At 41.8% G+C, this 14025-nt stretch overlaps 1 protein-coding gene across 2 annotated transcripts in view; it reads right to left on the bottom strand.

Moving 5' to 3' along the window:
• Nucleotides 1-1879: 1879 nt before the first annotated feature.
• pdlim2 (PDZ and LIM domain 2 (mystique)) overlaps nt 1880-14025 on the bottom strand; it is a 44425-nt gene continuing 32279 nt past the window's right edge. For both annotated transcript variants that reach the window (XM_078251564.1, XM_078251565.1), the window contains exons 7-10: nt 10472-10590; nt 4464-4612; nt 3493-3604; nt 1880-2869 (exon numbers count right to left, since the gene is read on the bottom strand). In XM_078251564.1, coding sequence (XP_078107690.1) covers nt 2677-2869; nt 3493-3604; nt 4464-4612; nt 10472-10590 — 573 coding nt within the window. In that variant the 3' untranslated portion in view covers nt 1880-2676. The remainder of the gene's footprint in view (nt 2870-3492; nt 3605-4463; nt 4613-10471; nt 10591-14025) is intronic.

Genomic DNA, 14025 nt, shown 5'->3' with positions numbered 1-14025 from the left:
GAGTAGGAACTTGTTTTGGTGTATGTTCAAAAGTCGTTTCAGTCGTGCGAGAGAAAACTCAGATTGGACAGATAGTCTAGCTAGCTGTCTGGATTTACCCTGCAGAGATCTGAGGAGCAGTTAACCATAGTCCTCACAAATCCACCGGAGGTTAGAATTACAACACAAACAAGGTGGAAGGTGGCGGACATGAGGCCAAAACGAAACAAATCCGGCGGAATTTCCGGCAGCACCTGAACAATCCCGGAAGTGGAACGTTGTGGATAAAGACTATACTACATGTAAATGAATAGAGAAACTGAGGCAATCAGTGTACCTCTAAACCAGTGTTGCCAAAACAGACAGTGGCAACTTTTTTCACATTAGTTTTGTTACGTAAAATGTCTCCTTGCGTTACGTCTATTCATTTGCATGCCTTTTTTTTTTTTTATCCCATATGAAGTCATGTCTTACTACACGCAGTAAGACAGAGGGCCCTATCTTGCACCCGGCCCAATGCAAGTGTCTTTGCTAGTTGAAGACCGACGCAGTTGTCAATTTCCCGTCCAGCGCCTGCATCGTTTAAATAGCAAATGCACCTGCGCCCATCTTTGCGCCCATGTCTGGTCTTACAGGGAGGTGTGTTCAGGTGCATTGTTGGCGTATTGCTATCTTGAGGCAGTGGGAAGTGATCGCACCATTGACCAACAAAAACCTGGTCTAAAGTCAATAGCGCAGCATTTCATTGTTATTTTAACAGCGAATTAGTAACGCCTAGGCTTGTGCACACACTCTCACTCACACACACACACACACACACAATTATTACGGTGCAAATCCGCCACCATAATAGCCAAGGTACAAACACGCCTGGCTTTTAAAGGGAATGGGAGATGACACCGATTGGTTTATTGCATCTTACGCCCAAAACACACCTATGAATTAATGAAGACACTAAGTACAACCCTTTTGAACCATGTGCCCGGCGCACGGACCCTTTTTTCCACTGTCAAACTAGCAAAAGCTTTACGCCGTGCACTTAGATCGTTAAAATAGGGCCCAGAAAGTTAATGATTTATTGTCATGTACAGTATTGTAAATGGGCCGTTAAAACGGCAGACATTTTGACAAGTCATGGCAGGAAAAGCACAGCTGTAACTTATATTAATTACAGCTGCGCCCACTCCAGAGACTGGAGACACGTCTATGGAATGGAGTCATCATTGATGTATTTAGTTACATCTATGATTTACTGCTAACATGCAAAAAAGGTTAGCTGTTAAAAATAAAAAGGTCTATTGAACTTAAAAGATGTGCGTTGAATATTGGGGTCACCTATAAGTAGGGCTGGGTATCGTTAAAAAAATTCCGATACCAGTACAGATACCAATACTGTGACTTCGATACTGGTTCCTAAACCAATTTTATAAAACAAAAGAGAAATAACATTACGGCACAAATCCTATATATTTTTCAGCTCCTACTCTGAGCCGTCTCTGTGCGTAACCTAGAGTTTTTCCTGCGTGTCTCTACGACGTGTCACGTTAGACAGCCAATCACAATCATTATTAGATCTTGGTAGAAGCATGCTGCATGCTTATTGGCTCACTAACGCTGATCAGATTTACTCCTTAGGAATTGAATGACGAGGCATTTTTCAATACTCAAGGCAATTCGGTCGGTGAAAAAGTATTGAATTCGGTACCCAGCACTATCTGTAAGGGACAAAAACAACTCTCGTTGACCCCTGCCAGGTGCAATAATATGAAGTGAACTTGTGTAATGTAAAGTTGATAAAAATATTTGAAGACAGGTTAGAAATCACCAAAAAGTAAAGAACCAGTAATGATGCAGGAAGCTTTTTCACACTTATTATTCCAACACAGTCATTATCACTGAAGAAGCTTTAGGTTGTGCGATTTTATTGGGTGCCACATAAAATGCAAACATTATAGTGTATCTCTGAGTACTGCTGTAACTGGTAAAGTGTAGTATCATCAACTCTTTCCACACTAAATGGCCCTGTGCATACATTATGCATTTTTAAATGGTCTATATTATAGAATACAGTTCAAAAACATCAAAAATATTTGTATATTGAATCTATAGTCCCTCATAAGCAACAAAACAAGTCAGCAAATATGTATTTTTTTTTTCATCATTTCTACTCAAGTTCTGCATACAAAAGAAATATAGAAAAAACTTGAGGGCTTTTGGCCTGATTCTAGACACACACACACGCACGCACACACGCACACAGGCACGCACACAGCGTAGGTGAGATTTTGGTCCCTTTGTGTCAGCCGGAGATTCAAATGATTATCCAGATCCTCAAAGAGTCAGAGTGCCAGTCCTGTTGAGTTTGTCTAAAGCGTTGGCGTTATGAAAATGTGGCCTCAGTACAATGTGGCTCGAGTTCATGGCAGCTGTGCATCATTAGAGCTAAGAATAACCTAAAGAGAATGCGGAGGCCGGGCCATATGAAAAAAAAACAAAGCCCCAATTCACGTATGATTATAAGAAAAGCAATAAAGTGAATCATAATATTGCAAGGATGGTTAAATGTGATCAGAAAAGAACATCTGCCGTTTTGTTGACTAGTGTCCACCTCCACGTACCATCCCAAGGTCTATAACTGAGTCAGATGGTGTGGAGCTTCCGGCAGATCCAGAGCGGGGCAGGTGTGGAGTGGCAAACTCACTGGCGCTGGGACACGGTGGCTTGAGGGGAACTGCCCGGGCCTTGGTACCTCTGTTTGGCGTGCTTCTCACAGTACATCACATCTCCGATGCAAAAGTGACCCCTCATCCTGAGGTTGAGACCGCAATCTGTGCAGGTGTAGCACTCTGCGTGGCGGAAGCGGTTGTCTGCGATGCGCACGGCCAGTGTGCTGTGGAAAGACGAATGCAGTCAAACACACCGGACTATCCGACATCAGGGTGAAATGATTTGCCTCATTTCCAATGCAAATCAACTCGCTGGTTGCACGTTTGTGACAAGACAACACGACAGCAGAAATATTTGCATGGCCATGTCATACTGACAATTATAATCTTGTTTTCCTATGAACAAATGATTGTATGTATGCCAATGTAGTAATACACTTTTTTGAGATTCTTCTCAAACAAGTGACAATTTTTGAAATTGGGCAGATAACTTATCTGTATCGTGACACTTTCAATCAACTTCAATCAAGAGAATGCAAACATTTGATCTGCTTTACTAAGAAATACAACTGCCCCATTGGCATATTTGTTTTACTTATATATAATAAAGCTCACAAATGAACTCACTCATTAACACTCAAATATGAACTTAAGACATTTTCAGTACATTCAGTAATTAGATGTAACAGTCATAATAACCGGTTGTTGCTTTGGAAACGTTCCCTAAAAACACACACACCTAATAATCACACTCTACATGTGGAACATCTTTTACTGCGGGACAAATCATCATTGTAATTACTCATGGCACGTTAGTCCACTGAACGTGTAACTGCAAGAGACTTACCCGATGCTTGTGCCGCACTTCTCACAGGTGTGGATTTTTTTGACTCCTCCCACTGATGTGCTTAGTGTGGAGGCGTTGGGCGAAAGTTTCCCTGGGAACCGCAAGGCTGCCTCTGGAGTCAAACACAGGAACAAAGCTGCTCATTGGGATGTTGTAACTGGCCTGCGTCTCTGTTTATCACATAATCACTCGGGTCTGCCTCCTCTGTCAGTGGAGCTTGTTTTCTGTTTCCCACTCATCATCACTAAGCTCATCATCACCCATGGCGCGCGCTTCCATGAAACGGGTTTCCACACATCGGTCATTATCACGTCATGAAAGAATGTTATTGCTATCTGGATTTATTTGCACCACCATTTATCAAAGCGGAGAGGGGGAAAGGAGGACGACAGATGCATTCCATGATATGCTGTTCAAAATATGAACTGCACACGGGAGAGTGTTTCATCCTGCACAAGTGACAGCCATATGGCAGTCCAAGTTACAACTCAGTGACGCACACTTGCTTGTTCTGTACATGATGCACTTTCAACAGCAATGATTTTAAAATGGAGAGGGGACAGCAAAACAACTGTAGGGGGGGGATATAAATTATGTTGCATTTGACAGAATAGCTGAATCCTGAGACGCAACTGTAACCCCTCTGCAACCTGTGCAAAGGGGTTACTGTGAACAACCATCAGTCAAAAATCAAAAAAAATTATGCAATCTGTCAGGCTCCTCCATGCAAACACATTAATGTCCCATGCATTTTCTATATCTTCAGTGAGAGGGGGGACACACTGAACTGTCTATTTTAGATGAAATACTCACTAGTGTTATCAGGCATTTTTTATGTAAAATGCCTGATAAAAACAATAGATATAAAAATATTTGTGCAACAATGAACACTAGTGAGTATTTCATCTAAAATAGTGATTCTTTCGCTTTTCAATCGTGCACATTTGTTTGTAATGCAGAGTGCTTCTCACCTTTCTCGTCAGCCTCCAGGACCTCTTGCAGTATTTTAAAGGTGTTGGACTGACGAGGCACCGAGCGGGACTCCTTATTCTCCTGAATCATCTTGTACACCTCCGAGTCCCTGTCGAACTTCTGCATGGCAAAGTCAGAGCTCGAACTGCTATAGAGGGAAGAAATAAAAATATAAATCACAGGTTGCAGGATATCACATTCAGTAAAATCAGACGTCAAGCTCTCGGTGACGTGTTCTGTGGAAAATGTGCGTTTATGAAAGATTTGCGAGTCTGGTTTAACTGAATCCAGAGGAAACGAAGGAAAGGGCAGCAGCTGGCTTTGAGACTTTGACCTCAGAGCATCAAGTGTAGATTGCAAACCACAGGCAAGAGGCCAAACAAGTGTCCTATCACACATCATTCCGTCAACAGGACCCCATCATATCCCCTTACCAGAGGCAGTGTTCCAACTCAGAAAACAGCCTCGAGGCAAAAACAAAAGGGGACATAATGCCGACTGTGGAAGCTATATAAACACAAAAAGTAAGGAAAGGTAGATTATTTCTCTGTGGTAACAATGCTTTTTGGCAATACATCTTATACCGTTGGAAAGCCTGTTTAGTTCCCTTACAAATGGTGCCCCATTTGTAAGGAACATGCATTTGTGGGATGAGCAGCAGGGCTGAGTATGTGGGTTGCACCCATGAACAATTTGCCAAATCTTCTCTGCCAATGCCAAACAGCTTATTCTGCCATTGACTTGTTTGGTGTTTGATGGATTGGATGATTGAAGTTTGAAGAAACAAGACATATTGGCAATTTAACAATTTATACATTTCACAAACGGGAGCCTCAGTAGCGTGTGGAAGAACCATACACAGCCACAACAGCCTGGCACCCCCTCCTCATGCTGGTCACACACTGCTGTGGATCCCATTCTTCAACCAGCATTTGTCGCAAGTCAGCCAACGTGGTCGTGTTGGTCACTCTGGCACGAACAGAACGCCCAAGCTGATCCCACAAGTGTTCAATGGGGTTGAGGTCAGGACTGCTGGTTGAAGAATGGGATGCCATCCCACAGCAGTGTGTGACCAGGCTGCTGACCAGCATGAGGAGGAGGTGCCAGGCTGTTGTGGCTGTGTATGGTTCTTCCACACGCTACTGAGGCTCCCGTTTGTGAAATGTATAAATTGTTAAATTGCCAATATGTCTTGTTTCTTCAAACTTCAATCATCCAATCCACCAAACAAGTCAATGGCAGAATAAGCTGTTTGGCATTGGCAGAGAAGATTTGGCAAATTGTTCATGGGTGCAACCCACATACTCAGCCCTGCTGCTCATCCCACAAATGCATGCAAAGGATGCCCCATTTGTAAGGGAACTAAACAGGCTACAGGTACAAGATGTATTGCCAAAAAGCATCGTTACCACAGAGAAATAATCTACCAAACCCAAATTTCCTTACTTTTTGTGCTAAGTTTAGAATGTGTACGATCACATACTACATACGTATTAATGCAACATATGAATGAATGCTTTATCACACGCACTGTAGGTTATTAAGTTATATCATTTCAGCAACCATGATTATGAAAATTAATTTTAAAGTCATATGCCTGACACAAGGTATGATATAAAAAATAATGGACATGAGCTTTGAAACAACAAGGAATGTTCTCCTGTGCATTGACAGGAGGGAAGATTCTATGCTGTCAATTAATTAAGAAATTGGAAAAAAAGAAAGAACAGTGGCTCACTTTACAAGCAAATTATTTACCCCCTAGTGTGGTGGAAAAGCAGTTATTTTTTACTGCTGCTTCCATACTTGATGATTGGTTGAATACCAACCTCTCCTGAAACAACACATGCATTACAACCTCGACTGACGGATGATTAATAAGTTAAAAATAAGCACAAGAACACAAAGTATGTTCTTGTGTCAGTGGGAGCTGGTGAGTGTGTGCCGTCAGTAGGAACCGGTTGGCTGGGTGCAGGTGTGGTTTGATGCCTTCCACCTGAAGACATCTTGTCAGCCAGAATCAGTCAACTTAACCTGACTGACTGGCACACCTGTTGTCACAACACATCTGTCCAAATATTTACTCTTCAAACTGACACCTATGCTGTGAAGAATCTGCTCGGAGACAGTGACCTAAACCTCCACCATGGAAACCTTTTAGCATCGCTGCATTATGGAGGCCTAGTATTTGTTGTACAAGAACACAATTAGGGAGCTGGACAGTGACAGATTTGCAACAAACAAGTTGTTTGCTCTGTACTCAACACCAGCGAACAGGGTCAGAATTGAAGTGCTTTTTATACACAATCTCCCAACTTACTGGAATGACAGGTACAGTAATTTGACAAATTAACTTAAGATAAAGTAGGGTCACATATTGGGTATCAAAGCCTTTGTAGACTATGGGATTTATGAAACAAACTTCAGCAAATACTTGATATCGTTCCTGACGATGCGTTGCCTGGTCTGTACTGCATCTGCAATCTTCACTTCTTGCTCGTATCAGGCCTTCAGCCTGTGAAACACATGCTCAGATGGATTTAGGTCTGATGACAGACTTGGCCGGTCAAATTCAGCTGTTTGGCCAGAAAGAAAAGAATTCCCTGGTTGCTTTGGTTTTATGTTTAGGATCAGTGTCCTGCTGAGCCTCAAAGATCCTTAAGGCTGAAAGTCAGCACTTTGACCTCATAGTCACGGTTTTATTTTAATAGAACAAAGATAAAACCTTTAAAAAATTGTCCAAGTATCCAAGTAATTGTGGATTTCTCTTGTACATGTAACATTTCCTCAGTGTTGCATGTAAAACAACATATTATACGTTCATAGTGGTTCATAACCTTTCCACCACTGCTGTGTGCATGAATTGTTTTTGCCTGTATTCCAGCTTTATGCTGCTCGTTAAATGAAACAGGAGATGGCATACAGACAAGACAACAAATCTGAGGCTGAGGCAAACACTCGGACCCTTTCGTCTGAATCCCTGAACATGGTTCAAATTAAAAACAGACCTAGAAAGCACACCCTCCAAGTTCTCCACATGCTCAGCTCCACCCTCAGCAATCCCATTTCCATTTTCGCCTCGCTCACCATCCCTTCTGAAATTGCATTCTCAAAACAAATGGAAAGTCTAGGTCAAATGGGAGGAAAACAAATAACAGCAGTGAGGGTGAGAGGGGACAGCACGCATCTGAACAGGCAGCCGTGTGCACACAGATCTGCAGTGGAAGCAGTTCGATTTCACAAAGTATCAGACAACTTCAGGAGAGTTGGTTTGTTCTACTGCACATGTTCTCACAATGACCTACACAATGCCTGCATCCAAAATCAACGTGTTGTTGGTGTCCAGACCCAGACTTGGCACAGAGCTTCAATGATAAAGATCTAGTCATAGCACATGAGCGCAGCCAAAATATATTAAAGATCACAACCACAGCCAAATTTCTCAAAGTGTCTTACTTGCAGTACAACACCTAAACCAAAGTCAGTACATCCTGACAAAAGAAATCCAAATGACAAAACTCAAAAAACGACAAGACTTACCTCAAAAAGGAAAGAAAGAGGGAACAAAAGAAAGGGAGCTCAACTTTTCTTCCCAGTAACTGCCCCTGTATTTCTATGCAACTCGGAACATACAAGAGAAGAAACAATATTGGATGCCGAACACAAACCTCTATCTAAACCAGACGGGGCAGAAAAACAAGAGGCTGACTGAAAGGTGTGCCTCTGGGCTGAAACTCATTGGACATGCGACAGAAGGGGTGGGTACATGGGTGTCACTGGGAGTCTGTGATTGGCTGGGGAGAAGCAGAGAGGCTTGATGTGCAGGCCGGGGATCCAGACTCTGGGCCAATCAGGGGGAGAAGTAAAATCAGACTTTTTTTGGGAATATGGGTGGGTGTGTGTGTGTGTGTGTGTGTGTGTGTGTGTGTGGAGAATATGACTGCAGTTGCTGACACATCATATCACTAGCCGTGGTCGCCCAGGGGGGGAACTGGGGCCAAAGTCAACTATCCTGCACTGTGAAAACACAGGCACAAGGCTCTCCAGCAGAAAGAGAGTGGACACAGAGGATTATGTGAGGGACTAAAAGATGATTTAATATCTGCAAAGAGACAAAAAAATATGCAAGTGTAATTGAATCCCAAAAAAAGAGAGGGTAGAGGGTAGCACCTGCATGCTACAAACTGAGTCACGTTACAGCTACATCACCTCATCAGAGGGGGGCGAAGCAGGAAATGGCAAACTGCAGTGCAGGTGGTGGTCACAATATAGTGTTTCCCAAAGGCTAAAATGTTCATTTTGTAGCTGTCGACTCAGAGTGCAGCTTCAAACAGTTCAAAGCACCAACAGTCAGCTGCAACAGAGCAGTGAATTCACAAGATGACTTAACAATTGTACACTAAATGACTGCGTTGGTTTGACAGACTTTTCAGGCCATTTGCTCCATCAACTGCCTTTTCACACAGACTTTTGAAAGGAAAAACAATGAATACGAATGTGCGAAGGAATGTTTCTAGCAGAGACTGCTTCCAGATGAATTCCAAATATGGGTGATACTGCAATATCCTAACCACTGGAATAACCTCATGTCATCCAACACAACATCCCTGCAATTGAAATTACTGCTTATGGTTACCATTTGAAAGTTGAAACAGTGTCAGAACCGTTGATTCAACCATATCATAGGTGTAAGTAGATACCATTGTGTCGGAAGATTACACTTCCATGAAACAATTCTGTACAATAACTAGAGCCTCAAACATTTGCGTACAGTCGAATCAGCACCTTTCGCTCTCAACTTTAACTAAATGCTGTTCTTTAAAACAAAAGCAATTGCTTCAATACTTCTGTGACTGTTTACCTCAAACTAGGCCTGTAACAATTATTACATAACTGTCAATTTTTTTTTTTCTTTTTTTTTACACAATCACGGTTTCTTTGTTTAACCGCAATTAATTGCTAACATTAGCTGGTCTTAAGGTGTTTGACTGTTGATGGTAATTGTTCATTTTGTGCAGATATGCCAGTAGATATGTATATAAGTAATTATTGGTCGGAAAGACGTTCATAGCAACAAAAATGACAAGTGGGGATCCAGTTGAAAGAAACATTTTATCATAATAAAGAGGCGTTTACTTCAAAGGCCGTTTACCTGGGTTATTACATTATCTGGGTCACATAACAGTGATATAACCAAAAGATGTATCCTGGAATTCATTCAAAACTTGAATTTTTTTAATGAATAATTTTGAAATTTGACTGAAAGAGGCAATTAATTGTACAGCACATTTTGAATTGTTACAGCTCTACCTCAAACCTACAGTTCATGTTCTTGTTTTTTTTTTATATATATTAGGTGTATGTCCTTGTTGATGTTACTATGTTTATTGTGTTGTTGGATTGTTTCATTCATTATTGTTATTCATGTTTGAATGTTTCTACGTCCATGCGTTTGTGCCTGAAGACCCCCTTGAAAACGAGATGGTGCATCACATCAAGGGGTTTATCCTCAAATTCAATTTTTAAATAAAATAAATTACTGCCAGTACTAGCATATACTGAAAAGCTTTTTCTTATAGTTTTTCCTTTGTGTATGAATTGACTATAAGCTTTTCAGGTAATGTTGATTTCTTCTCTAGGCACCGATAACCCCTACTGGCCTGTAGATGGTGCTGAATGCCTGACGCGCGCTACTGTTAATACATGGAAGCTTCAGGCTGTGCTTTACACTTCAATCTCTGAAGAGGAACTAGTGTCGTGGGCTAAAATGACAAAAATTACAGGCAGGTTTTCAACACATCTGTTTTTTCATATTCAAGCATATAAATAAAGTACAGTGTGTGTTCTGTACGTCTGGTTGGATATTTCAACTTCATGTTTCATTGCAACAAAAGATGCAACTATAAGATTAGATGTGTGTGTCCACAGCAGTCAGTTTAATACACATAACTTTGCAGTGAACTATGAGGTTTTCTCATGTATTATTGGTGATGCGAGTGGTCTTTACCTGCGACGTGGGGACATGGGTACGTCCCGATCAATGGGGCTAAGGGGCGAGTAGCGTCCTGGTGGGGTCGGGGTTCTGCTGGACACGGAGTTATTCCTGTGGTCTGAAGGGGAGAACTCCTGTGGAGGAAGGGGAAAGCGACAACGAAAGCAAGAGATGAGTAAGCATGAAAGTCAAAACTTCCTGCAGCAGCTGAAACCAACTCTGCAGTTCAGAGTTGAGGAATCTATTGAGACAGTGTGCAAGTGCTTAGACCATGATGCAATGGTACTGTACAAGAGTCACAAAAAGAGCTGTGTTCAGTGCAGAGGCAGGAATTCGCCAGCAGTATTTCTGGATTACTGCTCCTCCAAGCAGTGTATTGGCACTGAACAAATGTAGCGTCCTTGTTTTAGGAAGCCCTGAATCTAAGGAGACTGTACGACAAATCGGAATTTAACAAATTCTGACCCCATCGTGTAGTATTTATTCAGTCAAGATTAAAACGGGAGAGATTCATCAGTAGCTTAAAATAGCTCCAGATGGGGAAATACCACAGATAGTTTCTTTCTTCTTCATCATCATCATTTCTTACTTCATCATCATCATCATCATCATAGCTTTGACTGAAACCTGGTTAAGTTCCGTCAGTGCTCTCAAAGTTTCTGTTGCATGAGTCACACCCAACATTCCTCTGCTGTGGGCTGATCAGTCTCAACAATCACAGCAACCCACATCAACATTTTTTTTTTTTAATCTTGATTACCATGTATATCAGAGCTGTACTTCAGCCCCTCAGCTGATACACTGGTGTGGCAACAGATGTTTGGCACCGACTCCAGTGTTGGTCTAACTGGAAAGACAGAGCCAGCATGTACTTCAATGGCTTCTAGATGCCGTGCAAATCTCAATTATTCGTGGTAGTTATAGACAGTGTCCATCGTCATTAAATGAGAGAAGACATTCCACACGGTCAGAACCTCATTCAGCCAAACTGACCATATAATTCAGGAAGGAAACTAGCAACAGCAAAGTCTTAGTTATTAAGTGTATAATGTTTGACTTTTGACAGAAGAGGGCGCTACATACCCACTGTACACAAGCAGCTCGTAAACTAAGGTCTCAGCAGATGTGCAAATGACAGTTTTTATTGTAGCTGTTCTTAGCAGAAACCAATGGGCACAGGATAGTCAGTTACAACATTGCGGGCAAAGGTTTATTTATTCAAGTTTAATTATGCAGGAGTGAGCCACTAGTGAAAGTGACCTTACATGTCCGCACTAAACACTCAGCACACCTGCACTTTAAGTCTGCACAGCACATAACTCAACCCAGACACTTTTATGGTCAGGAATTCAACAAACGAATTGTTTTTAACCATAACAATGTCTGGCGTGTAACCACGTCCACCTGTAATACTGATCACAGAAAGCATACTCACGCACTAATGCAATACTCAAACAACAAGCTATAAACATGACGTTAAAAAAAGAAAGTCTCCAAACACTTTCACAACTTCCAGTTTGCTGAGAAACAAAGCTATTACTTTATTTTAGGTCTGTGCACAGTCCAGGAAAATGTTGACTGTGAATCAAAACAGCCCACAGATGACTCCAGAGAACCGCTTTCACAATAAAGCTCACTGAGTTTTTCTCCCTCAACCGTCACCAGCTGGCATTAATGTTACACAGGCTCCATCCCAAGGAGGAAATGTCTTTACCCGGGTCTTTGAACCGGTCCGGTACATGTCTGTGACTCAAGTTGGAGCAGCCGATGGAGCTCGATGCTCACACAGTGGCACTGATGGAGTCAAAGATTTGTGTGTCTAATGCCAGCACCCGCTTCCAATTCAGAAACTCTTTGAACAATGTCTCTGTTCTCAATTGAGTCCAATTTTCCTCTTCTTTTTCCTTAGTGAGTGGGCAGATTAGTGGTGCGCGCCAGGAAGCCTTTACCAGAAATGATCATTGGGATTTCTGCGTGCGATTCCTCCCAGGCTAAATCTGGCATAATAAATGTAGGCTCATAAGATCACATATTCCATACCATCAGAGTACAAGAATAGAGACATCCATGTCCTCTCCTGCTGTGAACCAATCTTAGAGGCATATACCTGATAGACATCAATGCTTTAGGGATTCTTTCAGGAAGACCTGAGTGAAGCCACACACTAATGCAAACCAAGCCTATGTTATGTAAGTGTCTGGCAGCTGAATGTGGATCTTCATGCTCTCCAACAGCAGAAGAATTACGGATACAATCACAACTATGATCTATGAGACTCAAGAGGAATGCAATGAAGTAAAGAAAAACAAAGGGAAGAGAGAGAGAGAGAAAAAAAACAAGTGCTCCACTGTGACAGTGAGTATGCAGCTGTGATTGAGCTTGACCTTAGAAAAAAAAAAAAAAAACTGTCTGCACCACCACAGCAGTTGCCCCATCACCGTCATCCACTCTACAGTCTGCGATACCAGCCTTTTATAGCGGTAACCATGGCACGGCTGGCAATGGCCTTAAACTGGGCTCCTTGTTCTAGAATCATCACTGTTCCATTGTAATCCATCAAACCATTACACACAGCTGATTTCAGAGTTACAATGCAATTGGTAAACTGCACCATGGCAGTGCCAACAGTTCCCCCAATGTCTCATACACCAACAAACTTTGGGAGGGGCACATAGGCGAGCCGAGGAAAGCCTATTATTTTGCCTTAGATGGGGGTATGTGTCAGACCACTGGAGAAAATCATGAGCCAATTCTTCCTGGTTCCTGTGGCTGGCGAGAGGAGGAAGCCCTGATTGAAGTGGCACTGAACTATAATCAGGAGCTCACAGTCAACATAATGTACCCGGGTTCATTAGGGTAAGTCATTGGTATGCTGTGCTGGTCTTGAGCTGCACATACAATAACATAGCTAACCTAAAAGTCTGCGTTTGTGTGTGAGTTCATGCAAGAGTACATACATTTAAACCCTCACACTTGATTCTCAATTAATAAAAAGGCTCAGAAAACTCAAATCAGCTTATTATGAGCGATGGGGTCCTACACATATGCACTAGTTCTGCAAAAGTTAGGACAGTTTTGAATATTTCACGAGAGACTTATGTATTTCTGTTCTTGTCTGTGCTTTTTGCCCAGTTTAAAAGTGGATGATTTAGTTGGAAAAAGGTGACTAACCGCTAGATTTCAACATGTAAAAATCCAAACGTGTGCTTTTGCGTTCTGAACGTACTTTATTGGTATTGTCAACCAAGACAGGAATGACCTGACAAGCCATAGCAAGCCACACAAAGCGAATCTTCAGCCACATTAATTGTTGCAATAAATCGCTTTAAACTGTTTTTATCTGCAATTTATTATTTAAAACCATAAGGGGTATATCAGCTTTAAAATATGTTTTTATAATCTTTAAAAAAAAAAAAATGTCCTCTGTTGGTCTAAAAAGCACTTTTGGATGACTGAGCCTAGATGTCATGATCGGATTTAAGTGAATGAAAGACCAAGTGTGGCTGGCTTTTGGTCAGGAAAAGGCTCGGTATGGAAGGGAAAATGGCTGCTAAATTGTCAAAAATCCA

This window comes from Sander vitreus, chromosome 5 (assembly GCF_031162955.1).
Source record: "Sander vitreus isolate 19-12246 chromosome 5, sanVit1, whole genome shotgun sequence".
Classification (NCBI taxonomy): Eukaryota; Metazoa; Chordata; class Actinopteri; order Perciformes; family Percidae; genus Sander; species Sander vitreus.
Note: the sequence above shows the minus strand (reverse complement) of the source record. Positions and strands in the feature narration are given on the sequence as shown.